General features: G+C 43.8%; 1 protein-coding gene across 2 annotated transcripts in view; it reads left to right on the forward strand.

Moving 5' to 3' along the window:
* PRKAG2 (protein kinase AMP-activated non-catalytic subunit gamma 2) overlaps nucleotides 1-27248 on the forward strand; it is a 458386-nt gene that overhangs the window by 149324 nt on the left and 281814 nt on the right. For both annotated transcript variants that reach the window (XM_077491181.1, XM_077491182.1), the window contains exons 2-3: nucleotides 8511-8582; nucleotides 12153-12429. In XM_077491181.1, the coding sequence (XP_077347307.1) occupies nucleotides 8511-8582; nucleotides 12153-12429 (349 nt within the window). The remainder of the gene's footprint in view (nucleotides 1-8510; nucleotides 8583-12152; nucleotides 12430-27248) is intronic.

Here is a 27248-nt window from a genome sequence, read left to right on the forward strand (position 1 = left end):
TCTCTGGACCCCTTTACATTACACAGCACCCTGCACCTCTGGACCCCTTTATATTACACAGCATCCTGCACCTGGGGACCCCTTTACATTATATAGCACCCTGCCCTCCTGGACCCCTTTACATTGCATAGCACCCTGAACCTCTGGACCCCTTTACATTACATAGCACCCTGCATCTCTGGACCCCTTTACATTACACATCATCCTGCAGCTCTGGATCCCTTTACATTACACAACACCCTGCACTTCTGGACCCCTTTACATTACACAACACCCTGCACCTCTGGACCCCTGTACATTACACAAGACCCTGTACCTCTGGACCCCTTTACATTACACAACACCCTGCATCTCTGGGCCCCTTTACATTACACAGCTCCCTGCACCTCTGGGCCCCTTTACATTACACAGCCCCCTTCGCCTCTTGGCCCCTTTACATTACACAGCCCTCTGCACCTCTGGGCCCCTTTACATTACACAGCCCCTTCGCCTCTGGGCCCCTTTACATTACACAACACCCTGATCCTCTGGACCCCTTTACATTACACAACACCCTGCAGCTCTGGACCCCCTGCATTTTACACAGACCCCCCTTCAGTGCAAACCCCCCCTTTAGTGTAGCCCCCATTCAGTGCAGACTCCCTCTTCAGTGTAGCCCCCCCATTCAGTGCAGCCCCCCTCTTCAGTGCAGCCCCCCTCTTCAGTGCAGCCCCCCTCTTTAGTGTAGCCCCCCGTTCAGTGCAGCCCCCCTCTTCAGTGTAGCCCCCGTTCAGTGTAGCCCCCCTCTTCACTGTAGCCCCCCATTCAGTGCAGCCCCCCTCTTCACTGTAGCCCCCCATTCAGTGCAGCCCCCTTCTTCAGTGCAGCCCCCTTCTTCAGTGTAGCCCCCTTCTTCAGTGTAGCCCCCTGTTCAGTGCAGCCCTCCTCTTCACCGTAGCCCCCCATTCAGTGCAGCCCCCTTCTTCAGTGCAGCCCCCTTCTTCAGTGTATCCCCCTGTTCACTGTAGCCCCCCATTCAGTGCAGCCCCCTTCTTCAGTGTAGCCCCCCGTTCATTGCAGCTCCCCTCTTCAGTGCAGCCCCCCTCTTCAGTGAAGCCCCCCATTCAGTGCAGCCCCCCCTTTAGTGTAGCCCCCTTTAGTGCAGCCCCCCTCTTCAGTGCAGCCCCCCATTCAGTGTAGCCCCCCTCTTCAGTGCAGCCCCCCTTTAGTGCAGCCCCCTTTAGTGCAGCCCCCCTTTAGTGTAGCCCCCCTCTTCAGTGCAGCCCCCCTTCGTCAGTATAGCCCCCATTCAGTGCAGACCCCCCCTCATTCAGTACCTCAGATCAGCGCGGCGCAGTGGCACATGCTCAGCAGATCCCCTCCCCCTGTTTACACATAAACAGAGAGGAGGGGGAGGTGGCTGCTCGGCTGTGCCTGCCTGTGTGACATCAGTGATCACACAGACAGACAGCCCGCGGCCGCGAGAGGAGGGGATGGAAGGTGCACCTGTGTCACCCTGCACCCCCGCACACCCCCTCCCCCTTGTTGCATCACAGCGATAGCTCGCCTCTCCTCTCCCTGCCTGTGCCTATCACTGTGTGCTGCCGCCTAATCCCGCAACGCTGGCACCGCTATAATCATGGAGGGGGGGCCGGCCTGACACCCCCCCCAGTGTGTAGTACCCGGTGCGGCCCGCACCCCCCGCCCCCTACTTAGTACGCCTCTGCGGATGGGCACAATCACGTACCCGTACGTGCCTGCCTTCCAGCGGGTGGGGGGTCCGATTGGACCCCCTCCCGCTGGCTGCGGGCCCGTTTTGCTTCAGGAGCGATCTGGGATGAGGGGATGGCCGTTGGTTTCTGGCCATCCCCTCTCGATCGCTCCTGGCGAATGAGAAGCTTCCCCTACCTACACAGGCAGGAGGAAATTATGTCACTCTCCTCGGGGCGGTCTTTTTGACCGGACGGCGAGGAGAAAAGACATAGTAAGTGCACCAACACTACACTGACATGTAGGTACACATAGGCACACTGTCACCCCCTGATCACCCCCCCCCCCCCCCCGATCATCCCCCGATCCCCCCCTCCCAGTCACAGTGTCACTGATTGCAGTGATCATTTATTTACTGATCACTGCATTTAGTGTCAGTTGTGTTTGTAAAAAGTGTCAGGGCAGTTAGTGTTAGGTCCAGGGTAGCCCCCTACCCCCCCCAATAAAGGTTTAACCCCCTGATTGCCCCTAGAGTTAACCCTTTCACCCCCTTTTGCCAGTGTCACTAAGCAATTGTTTTTCTGATCGCTGCATTAGTGTCACTGGTGCCGCTAGGTAGCTAGTTATTTTTTAGGTTCACCGCCAGGTTTTTATAGCGTTAGGTACCCCCATATACTACCTAATAAATATTTGAACCCCCTGATTGCCCCTAGAGTTAACCCTTTCACCAGCGATCATCGTATAAGTGTCACTGGTGACGCTGGTTAGCCAGTTAGTTATTTAGGTTCCCCGTCAGGTTTTTATATAGCGTCAGGGACCCCCATATACTACCTAATAAAGGTTTTAACCCCCTGATTGCCCCTAGAGTTAACCCTTTCACCCTCTTTTGCCAGTGTCACTAAGCGATCGTTTTTCTGATTACTGCATTAGTGTCACTGGTGCCACTAGGTTATCTAGTTATTTTTTAGGTTCCCTGCCAGGTTTTTATAGTGTTAGGTACCCCCATATACTACCTAATAAAGATTTTAACCCCCTGATTGCCGCTAGAGTTAACCCTTTCACCAGCGATCACTGTATAAGTGTCACTGGTGATGTTGGTTAGCCAGTTAGTTATTTAGGTTCCCCGTCAGGTTTTTATATGGTGTCAGGGACCCCCATATACTACCTAATAAAGGTTTTAGCCCCCTGATTGCCCCTAGTTAACCCTTTCAACAGTGATCACCATATAAGCGTTACGGGTGACTCTGGTTAGTTAGTTCGCTTTTTATAGCATCAGGGCACCCACCATTTATTACCCAATAAAGGTTTAACCCCCTGATCACCCAGCGGGTGATATCAATTAGGTTTTAGGGTCAGATAGGGTCTGCGTCGCCCCAGGCAGCGCTAGGTTAGTGCCAGTACCGCTAACACCCACGCGCAAAGCATACACCTCCCGTAGTGGTATAATATCTGAACACATCAATATCTGATCTGATCAGATCTATACTAGCGTCCCCAGCAGTTTAGGGTTCCAAAAAAACGCATTGTTAGCGGGATCAGCCCAGATACCTGCTAGCACCCGCGTTTTGCCCCTCCGCCCAGCCCACCCAAGTGCAGTATCGATCGATCACTGTCACTTACAAAACACTAAACACATAAATGCAGCGTTCGCAGAGTCAGGCCTGATCCCTGCAATCGCTAACAGTTTTTTTTTGGTAGCGTTTTATATTTAAATCCTGAAGGCGGTGCTTGGTTTTCGGGGTCCCGTACGCGGCTAGGCTCCCAAAAAGTCCTACACATGTGGTATCCCCGTACTCGGGAGAAGCAGCAGAATTTATTTTGGGGTATAATTTCACATATGCTCACAGCATGTGTGAGCAATATATCATTTTTAGTGACAACTTTGTGCAAAAAAAAAGTTTGTAATATTCCCGCAACTTGTGGCAAAATATAAAATATTCCATGGACTCAGCATGCCTCTCAGTAAATAGCTTGGGTTGTCTACTTTCCAAAATGGGGTCATTTGGGGGGGGTTGTGCTATTTTGGCATTTTATGGCCTTCGAAACTGTGAGGCCGCGTACACACGCGGGGACTGTTCGCCCAACTTTGTCCGTCAAACAGTTTCGGCAAACAGTCCGCTCAAAATTAGCATGGACGGACATGGCCACACACGACGGACGAACAGTTTGCTGAAACCGTGCGCGATGACGTGAACAGCACGTACGACGGGACGAAAAATACGACGTCCTATACACTGCATTATAACTTTCGGCGTGAAAATCCTTTCTGAGCATGCGCGCAACTTTGTTTGACGAACAAGCCTACACACGAGCGGACTGTTCGCTGAAACAAGGTTTCAGCGGACAGTTTTTCGGAAATTCCGAAAAACCTTGTTCGTCAAACTGTCCGCTGAAAGCCCACACACGAGCGGACTGTCCGCCCAAACACTGTTCAGCGGACAAAGTTGGGCGAACAGTCCGCCCGTGTGTACGCGGCCTGATAGGTAGTGAGGAGTGAAATAAAAAATTTGCACCCTTAGAAATCCTGAAGGCAGTGATTGGTTTTTGGGGTGCCGTACGCGGCTAGACTCCCAAAAAGTCCCACACATGTGGTATCCCCGTACTCAGGAGAAGCAACAGAATATATTTTGGGGTGTAATTCCACATATAACTATGGCATGTGTGAGCAATATATCATTTAGTGACAACTTTTTGTAAACCTTTTTTTTTTGTCATTATTCAATCACTTGGGACAAAAAAATATATTCAATGGGCTCAACATGCCCCTCAGCAATTTCCTTGGGGTGTCTACTTTCCAAAATGTTGTCATTTGGGGGGGGGGGTTGTACTGCCCTGCCATTTTAGCACCTCAAGAAATGAGATAGGCAGTCATAAATTAAAAGCTGTGTAAATTCCAGAAAATGTACTCTAGTTTGTAGACGCTATAACTTTTGCACCAACCAATAAATATACGCTTATTGACATTTTTTTTATGAAAGACATGGGGCTGAATACATTTTGGCCTAAATGTATGACTAAAATTGAGTTTATTCGATTTTTCTTATAACAAAAAGTAGAAAATATCTTTTTTTTCAAAATTTTCAGTCTTTTTCCTTTTATATCGTAAAAAATAAAAATCGCAGAGGCAATCAAATACCATCAAAAGAAAGCTCTATTTGTGGGAAGAAAAGGGCGCAAATTTCGTTTGGGTACAACATTGCATGACCGCACAATTACCAGTTAAAGCAGTGCAGTGCGGAATTGTAAAAAGACCTCTGGTCCTTAGGCCGACAATTGGTCCGGGACTTAAGTGGTTAACCATAAGGTTAATCGTGTAAAGATTATATTACTCAAACTGAAATACTGAATCTGGAAAACTGTATATTTGTATGTGTCATGCATTTTTGTTGTGTGTAAGTAAGTCGGTATTGTATCAGTGTCTAAATGAAATCAAACTTGTTTTGGAATTTTGCATTTCAAATATATTGTGACAATAAATGTTATCACAGAATGTTACAGAAATGTGAAGCTGGGCAGTGCAGATTGTTTTGGGTGATAACAGGAGAGGTTTCTTATATAGAACTCCAAGATCTGATGCAGAAATGTTCAATCGGCTGATAATTTATTTCTGTTTATTTTTTATTGCAGTATGTTGCTATTGCACACACATCCTGCCAACAGTTTACATGATACAAAAATGTAAACCAGCATGTTTTCATAGGTTATGCGAAATTACAAACAACACTAAAAAACCCGTATGACGCATGTCTGGCCAGGACTGAGGAACTGGCATGCTTCCTGCCTTTCTTATGACCAAAATATGTTTACTGTATAATATCAGACACTGCTTGCAAGGTTTGATGTCATGAAACTGTACTCAGTTGTAGTCTAATGATTATCCTCTGGCACACAAACTGTTGATGAGTTATTTTAGCAAGGGTAGGCTTATGCCGCGTACACACGACCGGACTTTCTGGCAGACTAGGGCTGACGGAATCAGTCCGTCGGACAATCTGATCATGTGTGGGATAATCCGTTTGTTTTTCGTTCAAAAAATCAGACGGACCTAGGAATAGAACATGTTTCAAATCTATCTGATGGACTCATTTCCTATCGGGAAAACCGTTTGTCTGTGTGCTGGTCCGACGGACCAAATACGACGCAAGGGAAGCTATTGGCTACTGGCTATTGAACTTTCTTTTTTAGTCCTCTCTTACGTCATCACATTCAAAATGAACGGACTTTCAAACAGACTTAGTCCGTTCGTGTGTGGCCAAGTCCGTTCGCTTGGAAAGTCCGTCGGAACTCCGCTGAAAGTCAGTCGGGAAGACTGTGGGACCTATTCTGCCGGAAAGTCTGGTCGTGTGTACGCGGCATTAGTTTACATTTGTGGTTGGGGTAAAGGGGGGCGGTAAATATAAGCAGTTTTGCCTTATTCTTACTGCCTTCCTTAACTACCTCAGTACTGGAATCTTTTACCCCCTTCCTACCCAGGCCAATTTTCAGCTTTTAGCTCTCTCACACTTTGAATGACAATTGGGTGGTCATGCAACACTGTACCCATAATTGTTTTTTATCATTTTTTTTTTACAAATTCCAAAACAAGTTTGATTTCATTTAGACACTGATACAATACTGACTTACTTACACACAACAAAAATGCATGACACATACAGTTTTCCAGATTCAGTATTTCAGTTTGAGTAATATAATCTTTACACGATTAATCTTATGGTTAACCACTTCAGCCCCGGACCAATTGTCAGCCTAAGGACCAGAGGTCTTTTTACAATTTGGCACTGCACTGCTTTAACTGGTAATTGCGCGGTCATGCAATGTTGTACCCAAACGAAATTTGCGTCCTTTTCTTCCCACAAATAGAGCTTTCTTTTGATGGTATAGATGGATTTGCCTTTCGTAAATAACCCCCATTGTTTTGTAAAATGAAGAAATAAAAAATGTTTTTTCAAAATGTATTTTTTAATTTTTGACATACTGTCACCAGTGCAGTACAGCAACATCCTATAGCTGGTGTGGGGTGATCAGGATTTCTTTTTCAGATATTCCTCACTTCTGTACTGATAGCCAGGCACTTGGATAGGGTAAGGGATTTGCATATGCTAAGAGCAGATGGCAGACTTGTGATTTAGCAGTGCAGAAATAAAGAAGCTTGAGCACAGTCCCTTGCAGTAAGTGGCAGGTAGACAGAGCCCTTCAGATCACTAGCCAGTGATCTCTTTAGCTGGATCTACAGCTGACTAGAGAACACCAGAGGGGGGCTAACAGCACTAGCCCCTGAAATCTCACATATGTTTGTACTTGCAGGCCTTTGTACAGCAACCGGCAGCCTCTCTGAGTGATACCAGATGGATCCTCTGCAAAATACCCCTCAGTCAGCTTAGAAGAACCAGGGCCACTCTTCCCTTCCAGTTTCAGGCGCTCAGGTCTCCCACCTGAGGCCACATAGCAGCAGGTGCCAGGGGAGGCAAGCCTACCTCACCCCCACCTAGTGCAATTCACTATGAGAAGGACCCAGAGCCCTTGCAAGTTTGGGGTTGCATTTCTGCAAATGGAGTTGATTTGGTCAGGATCAGTGGTGTCCTCAGTGCTGAGAAATACAGGCAGATACTTATCCATCAGGCTATACCATCGGGGAATGGCCACAATTTTTTTTTCTGCCTTGACAACATGGAACATGTACATGGCGAATTACTCATCTGAGAAGAAGTGAGGTTCACTCTACCAGGTCCAGATTGGCATAGAGTGGGGCACACCACGTCCCCATCGCTGCACCCTGCACTCGGAGGTAGTGAAAACCATCAAAAAGAAAGCTATTATGATGTAACAAGAAGCTCGGCATTTTCAGAATGAACTTGTTGAATTCTCATTTTTGTGTTCCTTGTTGTATCAACACTTGTCTAATAGCTTGCTATCCCCTTGTTGTATGTAAAAGAGCTGTAAAATTCTTCATCTGTTGTCACAAGGAATTCTCCCTGTGGAATCTCAAGTCCCTCCACTATTTGGAGAAAATGAATAGTGTCTTTTACATACGATAATATACCTACAACGTGGGATCTTAAATGTGCGTCAGTCACTGGTCTACTGGGTGGATGATGAGGATTTTTGTGTATCTTCGGTAACACACAGAATGTTGTCGTTTTGGGAATTCTGTTCTAATAAACTGCCATAGTTCCTTTTTAATTATCCCTCTGTCTAAAGCTTCATCTTCTAATCTGTAGAAATCTGAATCACATTTATTAAAGAGAAAGTAAACCCATCGATCTAACAGTTAAAAAACAGTTACATTCCCGGCATGCCGGAAATGTTAACTGTCACATTGGTTGTGCTCTCAACCAAACTGTCAAACCAAACTGTCAAATCATCCAATGGCTGGTGTCATAACTGATCACATGTGCAGCTTCATGGCAGTTAAAGATTAAATAGAGGCCAAGATGGCAGCTTTCTTGGCTGAAACGATAGGAGGGTTTACTTCCACTTTAACTAAAACAGCCGAAATTGGACAGTAACATTTTTTATTTTAGCATTTTTTTTTTTAAAACACATCCATTTATAGGACAATGTTTCCACCTTTATCAGATGTTTTTTTTTGTAATTAGTTAATTGTTCTCAAGGTTTTTTTAATTCTTGTTTCTTCAACTGCAGTTAAGATTCTCTTTCTCTTTTATTTTGACTCCTGATGTTCCAAGTGACATAGTTGTGTGTCTTAAAGAGGAAGTATACCCTGATGGGTTTACTTCCTCTTTCATTCCCTGCAAAGGTAAAGCATAATGGACTACTATGCATCTTATTTGAAAAAAAGTTATTTTTTTTTTCTTTTTCAGGATCTCAGCTCTTTTGCTATGCCATTTTTGGATGGAGACTTGGAAAGTAATGATAAAAATGCAAATCGCAAGGTAAGTTCATTACCAGAAAAGCAGAGCTATACATGGAAATCATAATGCCAACTAGGCATAATGAGAATATGACAATTTCACTGCATATTGGTTCGACACCTTTTGTCACTGGAGCACAAGACGTAATATGAAAATTCAGAAATGAATTTTGTTATATTTCTACAAATGATTTATAACTATGTATGCTGTATATTGTTCCTTAGTCAGGGTAAGATTATGATGAATACTTCTTGTTACTCAGTAGCTGCATCTTTGTCATTATTAATATTGTAAAGGTGAAAACTCCATTGCGTGTATAGACAGCTCCCACACATATAGACCTCCTATATAGACTTCATGATATAATTTCCAGTGTTCTTGTATTGTATACCATACCTACTGGTCCTGTTTTACTAAAGTGAATTCTAGTGCAGTTAGTGAAATTAGGTGTACCGCTGCTGACATTCAATCATGCAAGGAATAAGACCATTTTTGGATGATTTGAATGAAAGATACAGCTGAAGTCAAGAAGTGCAAGAATACATTTACTGATTATATTTAGCATCCAATGTGTTTAGTGTATACTACTGTTTTTAAACTGCTATATTTATTGTTAAAAAGGTTGTAAACCTCCCAAAAAAAAAAAACCCTGGAAGACAACGCATACTAGCTCATTATGAAGTACTTATTTTAGGACAATGGCCTGCAGTGCCGCCCGCACTCTGCTCCCACTGCCGACATTTTTCCCGGAGTTACTTCTGGGTTTGCGGGCTCCAGTGCTGTGATTGGCTGGAGCTGCGATTACATCACTCCTGCGCATGCGCGCGGGTGCCACCGGAGGCTGTTCCTCCACGTCGGTGGCAGTGTATATAGTAAATATCTCCTAAGCTGTGCAAGTTTATGAGATATTTACAGTACCTACAAGGTAAGCCTTAGACTTTACTTCCTCTTTAATACTATAGTTACCATTTTTATCATACCATACATACTCTTAGTTGAGCTTCCTTTGAATGTGTTCATGACATGACAGTGAGTGCAGACACTATTAGGTGTTGAAAATCTCAGTTCAGGAACCTGGCATACTGCAAGAATGTAAGAAAAGAGAGGGCACACTGGCCTAGTGCATTATCCAACAAATTTATTAAAATGTATTTAATAAAACCATAAAGATGTCTACTCACAAACATAAATGTCAAAAAATCGCTCATCAGGCCACATGAGTGGCCGATCTCTCACAAATTGCTTGGACTGCCTGGCCAAAAGAGGGGGTCCTGCATAGGACCTTGCTGGCTGAAGCGTTTGGAAGGACTAGCCATACTTATGCAGCGCTGCTTTGAAAGGATAATATATTAAAACACAGAACACTACTTCTTCTGCTGTTTTTTTTTCATTGTTAATAAAAGGACATTTGAAATAGAACTAGGGTTCTGTTATGTGCATAAGTCACATAAGATGGCCCTTTATTATTTCCTAACGAAGTCTGTTTTCAATTGCATGCCTTTCAGTGTACATTACATAGGAGGAGATTTACTAAAACTGGTGCACACAAAATCTGGTGCAGCTGTGCATAGTAACCAATCAGCTTGTTAATAAAAGGACATTTGAAATAGAATTACTGTTCTGTTATGTGTATCAGTCACATAAGGTGGCCCTGTTTTATTTCCTAATGAAGTCTGTTTTCAATTGCATGCCTTTCAGTGTACATTACAGGAGATTTACTAAAACTGGTGCACACAGAATCTGGTGCAGCTGTGCAAGCTGTGCATAGTAACCAATCAGCTTGTAGGTTTTAGCCTAGTTTCCCACTGACTGTGGGAATGAAATCGTGCCAGTTCAGCTGGACTCGCACAATTTCTTTTTTTTTTTTTCAAATAACATTTTATTATTAGCATTTGCAGTACAGGAATACGTAGCAGCTCATTTACCCGGTAATGATGAATCCTCCTGAAGGTGCCACAGCTCCCATACCTTGTCATGGGCATCCAGCCTGTCTTGCATCCTGGCCATCATTGTCCCCATCAGCTCCACACCTTTAATTCTGGCTTATAAGGCCTCAGGAGTGGGGGGGGGGGGGGTTCCAGTTTAGGGTGTGGAGACCCTTAATGGTGATAAGCCCAGTAGGAAAAATGTGTGGGTCATGGGGACTGGCGTTTCTAGAAGATTGGTCAGTAACTGCTGGACCGCAATTCAGAAGGAGGTAATTAGTGGGCAGCTCCAATAAATGTGGCGGAGGGTGCCTCTATCTCCCTGTCTCCCATCGCCAGCATCAGTCCGAACTAGTGGGATAGATGGTGTGGAGCACATCCGGAGTCATGTACCAGAAAAACATGATTTTATAAGCATTTTCTTTATATAATGTGCAGAGTGAGCTCTTTGCTGCCTGAGACCATATCACCTACCATTATTCCACAGGGATTTCCTCATTGAGGGCTTCCTCCCACTTAATCATATAGGTGTGTTTACCTTTTGTATGTAGTGGGTAAGCATTTAGTATTTTGTAAATGTCGGCGATTAAGCCCTTCTGGGTAGAGTCTGCTAGTATTAAATGTTCAAAAAGGGTGGGGGGGGGGGGGAATTGCAGGTCAGCCGCTATGGTCAAGGCATAGTGGCGTATCTGTAAATAATTATAAAATACCTGGCGAGGCAGGTCATATTTAGTCTGAAGTTCGGAGAAGGGTAATAGCTTGCGTGATCTAGTGTCCACTAGGTTCCCTTAGTGAGATAAATTTTGTGATGACCATGGATATGACATTTGGTGAGTGAGACTATCTGGCACCTTGGGATTTCACACAAATGAGGTCAGAAGCGATCTTTCTGAGAATAGCCTGTGTGGGGGTGACAGTTTACGCCAGAGCCGGTGTAGTTTGCACATAGATCCCAGTAAACATTTGGGGGGCACCTCCACATTCGCACTCCAAAGTAGGTTGTTTGGGTGGGTCGGGGCCAGCCAAATTTTTTCAATCTCTGTCCACTTTATTATAGGACCATTGGATGTACCACAATGCTATTACACAAAGTAGGGTGGCTTGGTAGTATTTGACGAGGTTGGGAAATGCGAGGCCTCCATCTGAGCGCACCTCCATTAGTACCGATTGAGGTATTCTATGCCTTTTGTGGTTTCGACTCGCACAATTTCATTCCCGCATGTCAGTCCCGATTTCGGGGGTGATTTCGGAGAGATCTGTGCAGGTTTCTGCACAGATGTCAATGGAAATTGCACCCAAAATCGCCAAAAGTAGTACAGAAACTACTTTTGGGAATCGGTGCGGCGATGGTGCCATTTCCGCCAATTGCCGCCAATTTGGCATGTGATTTGACATGTCAAATCGCATGCCAAATCTCCTCATTTTGAACCAGGGCTCCTTGAACAAGCTGAAGTTAAAAGCTGATTGGTTACTATGCACAGCTGCACCAGATTGTGTGTGCACCAGTTTTAGTAAATCTTCCCCATAGTTAATGTTATGGCTATTTATGTAACATCATATAAATGAGATTTAGAGTTTGAAGAGGTTGCAACAACTGTACTGATTTGTTTAAATGTAAATTGAAATAAGTTATGTATTAACCAAATGTTGTCTATTGTCCCTGCAGACAGAAGAACCCAGCAGTACTGGAAGCCCTTCTAAGAGCTTCTTCACAAAATCTCTACAAAACCGACCTTCTAGCCCACTGTCAGCCCCCGTAAAATCAAAGTATAGCCCAGGATCTCCAAAGACTGTGTTTCCTTTTCCATACCAAGAGTCACCTCCTCGCTCCCCTCGACGGATGAGCTTTAGTGGCATATTTAGATCTTCTTCCAAAGATTCTGCATCCTCCAACTCATCTACCTCACCTGGGGGCATCAAATTTTTCACAAGATCAAGAAAAGGTAGGAAAGAACCACATCTTTAGAGTATCATGTGTGCCTAAGTAAGGGCATGATACCTCCAAGTACTTTTTAAAAAAGATTGAGATATTCAGATATATTCATTTGAAGGTTTTATTACTCTGTCCACAAACAAATAGGAAAAGAAACAATAAAGTGTTTCATAAATGAGTAGCTATTAAAGTAGGTGTTCAGTTTATATTGAAATCCTCTTTTATTTTAACATCCCTCATCCTGCAGTTGTTCCCATTACTTTAAAGTACATCTGCAGATAAATCAACAAAAGTTGTTAAAAGGGTGGGAACTTCAAAGAAACCAGGACACCAAGGTCTATTGCCTGTTGAGCGAAAAACAGCCACATCCTGTGGCTATTGGCTCTGGCCTACCCCCTCCCGTCCCTCATATTGGGTCTGTAATAAGCCATGGTGGGCAGCAGAGATAAACTGGAGTTAGTAACCATAAAAGCTGTTCATCATCTGAATAATAGAGTGCTCTGATTTTGGTGTCATTGAAGCTCTCACCAAGAAGCTTGAAATGTAAGTAATGGGTGCCTGGATGCAGGATCTATGCATACAAAGGCCATATTGGTGCCTGTATATGGAGTGAAGATGATCGCTCCTGTTATTCTGCAATATGTGAAAGTTCAACAGTGTTTTGTCTACTGCATTTCTTTGGTGCCAAAAGCTTGTATCTGGCCATGACTGGATGGAACAAAAGGTTGTGTGTGTAGAGATAGAGAAATGTTGAACAATGACAACCATTCTTTTGAACACATGTATGTTAAGGCCTAGGTATTATGTATGACAATTTTTTTCCCACCTTATTGTTTTGTATGAACTGAATGCATTATATCACTATAAATAGGCAAATTAAATATAGTGAACTGACATTGGTGAGCCTTTCTTTTATTAGTATATACAGTTTAGCATTGGAATCCCGCGGTGCACCTAATGTAGTGAACTGTTGGGTATTCCAATATACCCATGAACAATTTTAGACAATTTTAAATTAATATTCCTACATCTGCCTGAATTATGAGGCTAAAGCAATTTCCAGTGCCATCCAAGTCCAGTGATGTATGGCTGTGGGGGTAGATACAACTGCATTATAACCATCTCAATCTACGCTTATGGTCTTCAGATCACTGATTCTAATGCAGTTGTGCCCCATTTGACAATAAAACCAGTGTTTTGTTTTATAGACAGACAGGTCTCTCCACCCTCCCAATATTGTGTAATGCCGCGTACACACGGTCGAACTGTATGACGTACTTAGTTCGTTGAAACACATTTCAGCGGACAATCCGCTCGTGTGTGGGCTTCAGCTGACTTTTTCAGCGTGCAGTCCGGAGTACTAAGAATTTCGGTTTTTCCAAAAATCTTTCCGTCGTACTTTGGTTTCAGCGGACAATACGGTCGTCAGTATGCTAGTCCGACAGACTAAGAATGGCGCATGCCCAGAAAGGATTTACAGGGCTTTGCTGTGTCTTGGACTTCCTATTTCTAGTCCCGTCGTACGTGCTGTACGTCATCGCGCAAGCTTTCGTCGGACTGTTTGTGTATCCGTGTGTGGTCAAGTCCGTTCAGTGGAAAGTACGCCGGATTGTCCGTCGGATTGTATGACGAACAAAGTACGTCATACAGTTCGACCGTGTGTACGCAGCATAAGATATACAACAAAATTTCAGTGATTTACTGTGTACTTCACTTTTCATAGGCTGTTACCAAAATGTTTTAAATTGTCCTCTCATGGACAAACTCTGGTTTAAGTGTCAAGTTCTCTTTTAGAAGTTGCTTACTAATTGAAGTGTCTATCTATATCACATAAGAATTGTCATGTATTTTGGCATGCTGATGTGATTGTGTATATATCAGTTGCATTACAAATGTGGAACTATCTGGCATATTAGTTCATGGGATGCAACTCCGGAGAATCCCAGGGTTGACTTCTGTTGAAACTTTCCAGGAGTGGAAAAAAAAAAAAAAAAAAAAAAAAAATATATATATATATATATATATATATATATATTACAGAATGTGGTTATTTCAATAAAACCTGTTAATTGTGGCTTTGCAGCTCATTGTAAATTAAGACAAGCTCATTAGCTCATTAATGCACATACACATCATTTTATCAATCTTCAGAGCTGCCAGATTGTAGTTATAGGTTTATATGTACTGCTCAGACTAGTGATACACTGCATATGACCCAACAATAGGGACAGATGCTTGGGCCTCCTTTGCTTATAGCTACTGTATACTCAATAAAGAGGTGATTCAGTTCGCATCGCGCGCTATACAAGTATTTCATTCATTCATTCGTTCATAAAGAGGAAACAAGTCAGTTTGTGGATATTGTGGTCCTGCAATGCTGACACATGTGGCTTTTGCTTGGTCAGCAACTCTTTCCACCTAACAGTGGTGGAGGACCAGAACGGATAAGTAGAACCTAATACCTTCCTCAATGAGTGGCAGGGAAGAATGTCTGAGCAGCACATTCCTGGCCAGCCTCTTTATACAAGGAGAATTAAAACATCCATTTGTGTATTGTGTTCACACGGAGGTGTTGTGATGTTGTATAGTTTTACACTTTTTAAACAAAAGGCTATTTTTTTATTTTATTTTTTATAAAATTATTTTTATTTCAATTTTTTGAATAAGTATATATAGAACATAGTAGCACTGTAGCAAAACCACTGCCACTAGAAAGGCAGCTCATTGTAAATTAAGACAAACTCATAAATGCACATACACATCATTTTATCAATCATCAGAGCTGCCAAATTGTAGTTATAGTTTTATATGTACTGCTCAGTCCAATAATACACTGCATATGACCCAACAATAGGGACAGGTGCTTGGGCCTCCTTTGCTTATAGCTACTGTATACTCAATAAAGAGGAAACAAGTCAGTTTGTGGATATTGTGGTCCTGCAATGCTGACACGTGTGGCTTTTGCTCGGTCAGCAGCTCTTTCCACCTAACAGTGGTGGAGGACCAGAAGGGATAAGTAGAACATAATACCTTCCTCAATGAGAGGCAGGGAAGAATGTCTGAGCAGCACATTCCTGACCAGCCTCTTTAGACCGGGAGAATTAAAACATCCATTTGTGTACTGGGTTCACACGGAGGTGTTGTGATGTTGTGTCATTTTACATTTTTTATAACGAAAGGCAATTTATTATTTTTTTTATATAAAATTCTTTTTATTCAAAATTTTTTGAATAAGTATATACAGAACCTAGTAGCACTGTTGCAAAACCAGTGCCACTAAAAAGGCCAAGCAGGATCAACATGGCACATACAAAAAGTACAATACAAATTACGATCCCACATAATAGGGATCGACCGATTATCGTTGCGGCCGATATTCACTTTTTTAGAAGTATCAGTCAAAAAACTGACCGATATTACCGATATTGCTTCAAGGGATTTTACCAGGGTGATGCATTCAGCTGCATGCATCACCCTGGTACCGTTGTTTAGAGCGGACGGTCGGCTTTATTGTAATAACAACCGATGTAGCTCAGCATTTGCCTAGTAAGCATGATATTTCTTACAATCCAGTGCATTTTTATTCTGCATAATAAACGCATGGACTGTGTTTAACAAGGATTCCAATGGCCCTAGTTCACACCAGTGCTGTACGTTCCATTGCATTCAACAAAAGTAGAACATGTTGCATTTTTTCTGTTATGAAACACATCTGGAACACAGCAAAACGCATCAAAAACAAACGTCCTCAGGTGAGAAAAAAAAAAAAAAAAAAAAGGGAACAAACGCACCGGAACGCATTAAAAAAGTCATGCAGAAACACATTCAGAACACAGAAATTGTGGTGGGAACCGGTTACCGACTATAGCACACAGCAGAGTGCAGATTATTCAAACATTAGTCTTGGATTTTTTTCTTCTAATAGTTACAGTTTATACAAAGTGGCTTTCAGTACAATGGATGAATATATGAATATTTTAGGGGATTGTTAGAACAAGAGATATCCTAAATGAAGTTGGTGTGGCGGATACTGTTATTTTCCAAGCCAATTTTCCAGTAATCTCATAGAACAAAATGGCTGTCGTTTTGCTGCTTCTTTTTACTTTAGACCGCTAATACTTAGGCTACTTTCATACCGAGCCGCGGGTGGGGGTGATGTCGGTGGTAAAGCCATGGTTTTAGCAGCACTACTCGGCAGCTAGCGGGGCGGTTTTAACCCCTCACTAGTGGTCGAAAAAGGGGTTAAATCCGCCCGTAAATTTTGCCGGCGGTATCGGAGCGCTGCCCCATTGATTTCAATGGGGAGCAGCAGTGGAGCAGTGGTGGAGGAGCGGTGAGTTCACTGCTCCAAAGAAGCTGCTGGCAGGACTTTCTGTGATGCCCTGCCAGTGCACTGCTCCAGTGTGAAAGCCCTCGGACTTTCACACTGGAGTGAAAGGAGCCGCTTTTTTCAGGCGCTATACAGGCGCTATTTTTAGCGCTGTAGTGTGTGAAAAACGCTGGCAGTGGGAAAGGGGTATTAGCAATAGTCTGTAGTATAGAAATTTGAACTATCTCAATATGTGTGCTAATGTGGATACATTTATGATACTTACAGTATTTGCGAATGTTTTTCCCCTGTGAAATGTAACCTTTTCAGGTTAGTGATCCTTCAAGCAGAACTTCACCCAAAAGGGGAAGTTCCGCTTGTTTGCCTCTCCCCTCCTTTTTACCAGTGTGTTTTTTTTAGGGGGGAACGGGTACCTGGTTATGACAGGTACCCACTCCCATTTCCACTTAGATTGTTGCAGTGATCCAAGTGGAAGTTCACACCCCCTTTTGCCCGCAGCCTTCTGGGAAACATCAAAGCTCCCAGAAGACTGCGGGACCATTCACAAAGCACAGCAAGGCTTCACAGCTGGTTTCCCTTAGTTAGGATGGTGGCACTAGCGACCCAAAGCCCAATGAAGAATGGGCTCAGGTGAGGACAGCTCTGGATCCCTGGATAGGTAAATGTCCTTATATTAAAATTCAGCACCTACAGTATTTGTAGCTGTTGACTTTTAACTTTGTGGGGGTAGATAGACTGAAGCTCCTATTTAAGGAAAAAAATCCAAAATGAAATCTAGATCTACCATTGTCCTTTGTAGTTGCTATTAAAAAATGGCATTATGTGAGACAGATACCCATTGTCTGGCACTGCCTTAGAAGCCAATCAAACCTTATGACCTGCAATCTATGACTTCTAAGCACATAGAGAACTATGGAATATAGCATGTAGTAGAGATGGTATAATGGTCCAAATTTGCATGATTGATCGCTGCTTATGTAGCAGTAGTGATTGCTAGTGATTAACCCCTTCACGCCGACCATACCCAAATTTGTGTTCATGACATGAAGGAGTTATACCAGGGCATCACCCGTTTCCATTTTTTAGAGCAGACAGTTGGCTCTTTAATGATAACAACCGATGTGGCTAAAAGCCACTCGGCTGTTATCCTAAAGCAGCGGGAGGAGACATCCCCCCCTCCCAGTGCCTTCCGCAGCTCTACCCCGGGCCTCCCTTCCCACCGGGAGACAATGTAAAAAAAAGGTGAATTTTTTTTTACCTTTACAACCCCTTTAATTTGTAGTAAGTAACATCCACTTTACAAAGTATTGTTTTGGCACATGATATTGCTTGGAAGAGAGGTGGTCAATTAACCAATCACGTGCAAATTATTATTTTTTCTGCACATGATTGGGGAGTTCAAGATCAACATAGTTCAATAATGAAGTGAAAAATGTACTCCTTTAGTAAACCTCCCTTGTGTTTTACGCTTATCACAGTGGGCTATCATATACTGACCTGCTTGTTATGTCATTACTTTAAGGAAATCATTGACTCATCAGTAACAACTTTTAAACAGAGAGGCTTTGAAGCCCTCTAATGAGAACAGACCAAACCCCCCCCCCCCCAAAAAAAAAAAAAAACATAAAGCCTTTGATATAATGAGCCCTGGATTAATAAATAATTACTCTTGGTTATGTGTAACTCTACCAAGGTATAAATCACAGTGGGACAGAGGTGACCTCAAATCCCTGGAACGTAGACTAGTCTTCTTAATCGGATCTTTTATTTAATCAGATTCTACTTTGTTTACTGAAGAATTAAGGGCTATGTGGGAATAATAAAGTTAATAATTACATAAAGCATTAGGATACTTTTCACTTTTTGATTTAACTCAACTTGAATAGTATTTTTAAGGGCCCATTCACACTCCTGTGCAATTCACGTGTAGTTCTGTGCAGTGCAATTTCAGTTTATTCATTTTTAATGGGCTGAAATCTCACCACACTACACCACAAGTAGTGCATGGTCCCCTTTTGGAAACACACTGCAACTGGATTGCATGGTACATTTGTAGCATGCGATCCGATGCGGGCAAATATTCTGCAAGTTTAGTTTTTTGAGTGACATTAACTTTGCTCTGACACCCACTGCGGATCGCAAGGGCAGTGAAGTTTGAATGCAGTGTGGGAAACCGTCACAGAACGCAGGTTTCCCAGATGGCATTTTAGTGTGAACGGGCCCTTACAATAGACCATTTTTTTCTAACTCCTCCTTGGTTACTCGTATCCCAAAATACATGTTTGAGACTGATATTTCACCTGCTCTTTATTCATGTAGCTAAATGCCCAGCCAGGCCATCTTCCTTTCTATTTAAAGAGGAACTGCAGTCTGCTCACATAATTTGTAATAAAAACATCTTTGCCATTCTATAGCTTCCCTTCAACCACTTATTTTATATATACTGTGATTCTGTACTTGCCAAATATACTGCAGAAATCTCCCTCCACTAAGTCTGGCTGCATCCATTTTAACTGTGGGCATCTGAATCTTTTGCCTGTTCAATTCCTGGATTTAAACAGAGACACACCTCCAGCTCTGCAGCCCTCCTTGGGCCTCTTATGACTCACCCCCCTCCCTTCCTGACAAACTCTCACAAGAGTGAGAGCGAGATCTGTGCATGATGTCATATAGGGTTGCCACCTGTCCGGGATTCACCCGGACAGTACGGATTTTGAAACATTTGTCCGGGTTTCTGCCCGCCTATGACCCGGGCACATTATTCAGACCCGCTGGTGGCTCCCTGTGCAGCGTGCCTTGTCTACACAGTGACAGGCGGCCTGCTATTTAACTTCCCCGGTAAATCATAGAAACGGAATGCCTGCTGCAGCTTGTGCGGGTGACCTTCGTTCCCGCACGCCGCCAATGAGGTCCATTGCCTCCACATTTCATGACAGGGCAGAGCCGACATGTCTCCCTGCTGTCCCCAGCTCCACGGACTAGTGCAGAAAGAGTGCTGTGGAGAGAACTGAACCCGCCCCTCCTCCTCCTGCTGTGTTGTTTTCCTGTGTACACAGAGGAGGAGGGGGGAGAAGGCTCACCATGCTGCCGACAACGCTGCTGGACTGAGTTCATCTATCAACTAATCCACACAGTGAGTCTTCCAAAGGTGGGGGGCATGAACAAGAGGGTGAGGGGGGAACTAGCCTGCAGTTCACTTTGTGTGATTGGGGGGGGGGGGATATCTTCTAGGGGGCACTTAAGTAACTGTGCTACAAGGGGGCTTGGATATGAAATCCACCCACCCTTAGCACATATCCCCCTCCCAATATTAAAGAGATGATGTCTGCCACAGAGGGGGTGACCCTTGGTACCCCACAAGAGATGTGGAAAATTGCTCCAGGTGCCCATACTAGTCCCCCCCCCTCCAGGCAAGTTAGTGGAGCAAAGTGTGGGTTCCAGCACCAGGGCAGGTTCACACTTTTAAACACAGGAACGCGATGTGCGATTCACGTGATACCCGGGTGCAATTTCAGCCCAATTATATATGCAGTCTCTGACTCTCCTGTAGTATGTAGGGATGAGCTCAGGTGTGTTTGCATGGAACATGTGCAGAGCCCGCCAGGAAGTCGGTGCAGCACTGCGCTAATCAGACAGTGAGACATTGTCCCGAAGTGCGGCTGCAGAGATCAGGCAATGTCTCACTGCCTGTGATTAGCGCAGTGCTGCACCGACTTCCTGGCGGGCTCTGCACATGTTCCATGCAAACACGCCTGAGCTCATCCCTAGTATTATGTCTGCAGTCTCTGACCATCTCCTGTACCATGTCTGCACACTCTCTAACCATCTCCTATATCATGTATGCAGTTTCTTAACATCTACTGTACTATATCTGCAGTTTCTTACCATCTCCTGTACCATGTGCTCAGACACTCTGACCATCTCCTGTATTATGTATGCAGTCTCTGACCATCTCCTATACTATGTCTGCAGTCTCTGACCATTCCCTATACTATGTCTGCAGTCTCTGATCATCTCCTGTATCGTGTCTGCAGTCTCTGACCATCTCCTGTACCTTGTCCGCACACTCTCTGACCATCTACTGTATCATGTATGCAGTTTCTTAACATCTACTGTACTATATCTGCAGTCTCTGACCATCCCCTCTACCATGTGCTCAGACACTCTGACCATCTCCTGTATTATGTATGCAGTCTCTGACCATCTCCTGTACTATGTCTGCAGTCTCTGACCATCTCCTGTATCATGTCTGCAGTCTCTGACCATTCCCTGTACTATGTCTGCAGTCTCTGACCATTCCCTGTACTATGTCTGCAGTCTCTGATCATTTCCTGTATCATGTATGCAGTCTCTGACCATCTCCTGTATCATGTATGCAGTCTCTGACCATCTCCTGTACTATGTCTGCAGTCTCTGACCATTCCCTGTACTATGTCTGCAGTCTCTGACCATCTACTGTACCACGTCTGCACACTCTCTGACCATCTACTGTATCATGTATGCAGTTCCTTAACATCTACTGTACTATATCTGCAGTCTCTGACCATCTCCTGTACCATGTGCTGAGACACTCTGACCATCTCCTGTATTATGTATGCAGTCTCTGACCATCTCCTATACTATGTCTGCAGTCTCTGACCATCTCCTATACTATGTCTTCAGTCTCTGACCATCTCCTGTACTATGTCTGCAGTCTCTGACCATCTCCTGTACTATGTCTGCAGTCTCTGACCATCTCCTGTACTATGTCTGCAGTCTCTGACCATCTCCTATACTATATCTGCAGTCTCTGACCATCTCCTATACTATGTCTGCAGTCTCTGACCATCTCCTATACTATGTCTGCAGTCTCTGACCATCTCCTGTACTATGTCTGCAGTCTCTGACCATCTCCTGTACTATGTCTGCAGTCTCTGACCATCTCCTGTACTATGTCTGCAGTCTCTGACCATCTCCTGTACTATGTCTGCAGTCTCTGACCATCTCCTGTACTATGTCTGCAGTCTCTGACCATCTCCTGTACAAATGTCTGCAGTCTCTGACCATCTCCTGTACAAATGTCTGCAGTCTCTGACCATCTCCTGTATAATGTCTGCAGTCTCTGACCATCTCCTGTATAATGTCTGCAGTCTCTGACCATCTCCTGTATCATGTCTGCAGTCTCTGACCATCTCCTGTATCATGTCTGCAGTCTCTGACCATTCCCTGTACTATGTCTGCAGTCTCTGATCATTTCCTGTATCATGTATGCAGTCTCTGACCATCTCCTGTATCATGTATGCAGTCTCTGACCATCTCCTGTACTATGTCTGCAGTCTCTGACCATTCCCTGTACTATGTCTGCAGTCTCTGACCATCTACTGTACCACGTCTGCACACTCTCTGACCATCTACTGTATCATGTATGCAGTTCCTTAACATCTACTGTACTATATCTGCAGTCTCTGACCATCTCCTGTACCATGTGCTGAGACACTCTGACCATCTCCTGTATTATGTATGCAGTCTCTGACCATCTCCTATACTATGTCTGCAGTCTCTGACCATCTCCTATACTATGTCTTCAGTCTCTGACCATCTCCTGTACTATGTCTGCAGTCTCTGACCATCTCCTGTACTATGTCTGCAGTCTCTGACCATCTCCTGTACTATGTCTGCAGTCTCTGACCATCTCCTGTACTATGTCTGCAGTCTCTGACCATCTCCTATACTATGTCTGCAGTCTCTGACCATCTCCTATACTATGTCTGCAGTCTCTGACCATCTCCTGTACTATGTCTGCAGTCTCTGACCATCTCCTGTACTATGTCTGCAGTCTCTGACCATCTCCTGTACTATGTCTGCAGTCTCTGACCATCTCCTGTACTATGTCTGCAGTCTCTGACCATCTCCTGTACTATGTCTGCAGTCTCTGACCATCTCCTGTACTATGTCTGCAGTCTCTGACCATCTCCTGTACAAATGTCTGCAGTCTCTGACCATCTCCTGTACAAATGTCTGCAGTCTCTGACCATCTCCTGTATAATGTCTGCAGTCTCTGACCATCTCCTGTATAATGTCTGCAGTCTCTGACCATCTCCTGTATAATGTCTGCAGTCTCTGACCATCTCCTGTGCTATGTCTGCAGTCTCTGATCTTCTCCTGTACTATGTCTGCAGTCTCTGACCATCTTTTGTACCATGTCCGCACACTCTCTGACCATCTACTGTATCATGTATGTAGTTTCTTAACATCTACTGTACTATATCTGCAGTCTCTGACCATCCCCTGTACCATGTGCTCAGACACTCTGACCATCTCCTGTATTATCTATGCAGTCTCTGACCATCTCCTGTATCATGTCTGCAGTCTCTGACCATCTCCTGTATTATGTATGCAGTCTCTGACCATCTCCTACACTATGTCTGTAGTCTCTGACCATCTCCTGTATCATGTCTGCAGTCTTTGACCATTTTTTGTATCATGTCTGCAGTCTCTGACCATCTCCTCTACTATGTCTGCAGTCTGATAATTTCCTGTATCATGTATGCAGTCTCTGGCCATCTCCTGTATCATGTTTGCAGTCTCTGACCATCTCCTGTACTATGTCTGCAGTCTCTGACCATTCCCTGTACTATGTCTGCAGTCTCTGACCATGTCCTGTACCAGGTCCGCACACTCTCTGACCATCTACTGCATCATGTATGCAGTTTCTTAACATCTACTGTACTATATCTGCAGTCTCTGACCATTCCCTGTACCATGTGCTCAGACACTCTGACCATCTCCTGTATTATGTATGCAGTCTCTGACCATCTCCTATACTATGTCTGCAGTCTCTGACCATCTCCTGTACCATGTATGCAGTCTCTGACCATCTTTTGTACCATGTCCGCACACTCTCCATCTCCTGTAGCATGTTTGCAGTCTCTGACAATCTCTTGTATTATGTCTGTAGCCTCTGATCATCTCTTGTATTATGGCAGCGCAGTCTCCTAGTCTAATATAGGATGAAACGAGAGCCACCAAGCTGGAGCTCAGAGAGGACCATCTGACTGAGCCCTGCATGGTGGACCTGAGTGGTGGTCAGTGACAGCGTAGCAAGGCCTGTCTGAGGGGGATCACTGATGTAGGGGCAGTGAATATAGTAAGGTAAAGGGGCACTGATATAGAGGTTACCCCTTATATCAGTAGCCCCCCCCCCCAACCTTACCTTATTGCATTCACTCTGCAGAAGGTGCTCTATGGTGACCAGAGTCACTCCCCCCCATACAATACGTATATATACTTAGGCTCATGTATCATGCACCGCCAATGCCTTACAGGAAAATTACACTGGGAGGCTCCCCACCAAACATTACACACTACATATACACTATATTGTACATTACACACACCTGCACTATTTGCAATTGGCTACACCCACAATTCAACGCTGCGCTTGCTGCGTTACTACTTCCCTAGGGCACACAGAGGTGTCCCAGGTATTTTCCATTCTCATAGTCTATGCTACACAAAAAATGCTAAGCCCCGCTGAAGTGTTCGGGTTTGGCTTGAAGAAAAGGTGGCAACCCTAATGTCATAAGCCTAGGCTTTTTATGAGAGAAGAAACAGGAAGTGGGCTGTATAAGGTGTTTACTGGCAGAAAACAAATGTTTTACTATCCAAAGTTAAAACAGCAAGGGCAGAGGATTTAATAGATGGAAAGATGAAAAAATGACTGAAGTTCCTCTTTAAGCTGGGCTAATTTTCTCAGAGAGACCCCAAGATTCTGAGTTTTTTAGTGTCTGACTTTCTGAGCTCCAAGATTATGAGTTTCCTAGTGCTCCTATAGCTGGATCCTCCTTATTCCCAGTGACTTTGCAAGTGTCTCCCACTGCCTTCCAGCGTGATCATAGTGTTCCTAGTGTCATCCAGCCTATCCCCAGTGACTCTCTGTGATTCTCTGTGTGCTCCTTGCCTGCAACTTGTATCCTGGCACCTGTTGTATCTACTGAGCATTTTGAACAGTGTATTTGGGCTTTTGAAATAAAACCTTGTTTATCTGTACCAGCTCCCAGCCTTTCTGAACCTCCATGATCCCCTGTGATTTGCAACCCTGTAGTTTGTTACTAGTACCTGTGCACTCCTAGTCTGCAACATGCTTAAGCATGTACACACGATCAGAAAATTGTATAAAAAATACTGATAATCGGATCGTTAGTACAGAGCTTTTGAGAGCCGATCATCACGCGGAGAGTACATGTGGAGGTTTCTGGAATATCCAAGGAAAAAGAACCAGCTTCCTACATGTAGGATTCTTCCATCTTCCCATTCAACTGCTTCTGTACTTCTTTAGTGATTAGAAGGAAAATAATGTCATATGTGGCGAAACACGTATGAGGCGGTAACATGCTGATGTCACCACTTTATCTTGTTGAGAAGGACGGGAGCTTGAATTGTAGCTGCCAGTTTTGTTTTTTTATGTGTTTTAAAGATGTTATAAATGTAAGTGCAACCTTTTAATTGATTTAATAAATCGGGATAGAGACAATATCACGCTATGGTCTAATTTATCTATTTTTTTGAGCTGATTATTGACGTACTGTTCACGGAGCATACGTTATCCGCCTGAGAACCCCATTACTCTCCATATCATCCTTGGGATCCTCTGCTAAGTAAAGGCCTGGGCTGGGTTAAAGCCATATGTCTATTTGGTGTGTCATCTGGTAAGCGTGCTCTCTGTGGGGTGGCGGTGCACTTGTTTGTGTTAAATATCACTGGGGTGTTCCATATACAATACAGTATCACGCTATGGTCTATTATATTTTCTCTCTTTGGGCCGATTCTTAAATCATCTCCTACGGAGCTACGGATTACATGGTATCTGTTTGAGGGTTATAGCAACATGTATGCAGAATCCTGGTGAATCGTGGAAAGCAAATGCCTTGGCTTGGTTATAGCCATCTGCCCAAATTTGCTTGCTATTTGGTAAGGGTGTTTTCTATGAGGTGGTGGTACACTTATTTGTGATTATATCACTGGGGTGCCCTCTTTGAAGTTCTTCAACCACATATACAACTATTGGAACTGTTATGCCCTGCAATTTGATACACAGATTGTAATTAGCGCAATTTTTCTCCCTTCAATTATTGTTTGTGCTATATCTCACAATTAATTGCTGCTTTTGGGCTGGTCCATCAATTCATTGATCTCTTGTGTTTTATTCTTAGCGCAGTTTTTTTCCCCCTTTTTTTTGGTGACCACTATGGATTGCATATATGCAATAGGAAAACTGAGGTCACCTACCTGGTTGTGATGTCTGGCAGGGATGACTGAATCACTGGTTTTGCTGAACGTAATTGCAAATCCTTTAGCAGGTAAAACATTTCTCAGCTGTATATTTAGAGTAATCTCCTAGTATATAAAATAACTTTTAAATTAAATTAGCTGTTAAGGAAATGGATGGAGCCTGTATGATCATAATTATGCCAGTCAGAGTAGCCATCCAGGGTTAATTTACAAACCTGCATTTCTGACCAATGAGCAAGAAGCTGTTCATGCCAGCATGACGTAAGGGAATTTGTTTGGTTGCTAGGAATAAACACAACCACCAAAGTTCATTGCAGAAAATCATGACTAAATGAAGGACTGCAATTACATTACAAATTAAGGACTGCAAAGGCACAAGAGAATTACATTTTTGTGGATGTTTATTACAAAATTAATCTAACTAGAATACCAATTTGGACATTGCAATTTTCTGCTTTAGATTTACTGTCAGCGACACACAATATCCAAAACATTTTACAGTGAAACATGATGATAGTACTATAGCCTTTTCTATTCCTAAATTTAAGCGGTGTGTAAACAGTGTCCCTGTAGCAGATTATAATACAGCTCGAATCTACTGCACTGCTTGCAACTAACAAGCCAGAATATGTATCAATTATAAGGCACTGCTGAGCATCTAGCACAGGGGTAGGCAACCCCTAGCACTGGTGCCGCCAGCAGCACTCAAAGCCTCTTTTTCCGGCATTCGACTTCCTCCCCATCAGCAGAGCAGTGCAGGGAAGTGTCAGTGAGACACTAATGCATTCCAATTTCAGAGTCCCCCACTCCGCACCTGCACTGAGGGGGAGACACTGTGCCTCCACACATTGTAAAAAACATTGATTGGTTCTCTAACTTTGCAGCTCTGATCGTCAGCTTTTGTGTTGGGGAAAGGATTGGGTGCAGTTCTGCTGTGGGGGGGGGGGGTGATCCCTTTTTCCAGGAGGAGGAGGACTGTCATTGGCCACTGCTAAAGCCAATCATATTTCTGCTAGCCCCATCCACCATCTGGAGGAAGATGACTCGCTTGGTTGCCACTACCAATCTCAGAAAGAAGGGATTTCACTGTGATTGAGAAAACCACAATCAGCTGACAGTTTGTGGAATTACTGTTGAGCTTCTGGGAATTTTGTTGATATTATTCTTGAACCTTTGCATTACTTACTACTGAACCCCTGCACTCTGTGTCCCTTTAAGCCACAGCCAGT

Source organism: Lithobates pipiens, unplaced genomic scaffold (genome assembly GCF_037356315.1).
Source record: "Lithobates pipiens isolate NorthernLeopardFrog02 unplaced genomic scaffold, aLitPip1_a1.2 Scaffold_19, whole genome shotgun sequence".
Lineage (NCBI taxonomy): Eukaryota > Metazoa > Chordata > Amphibia > Anura > Ranidae > Lithobates > Lithobates pipiens.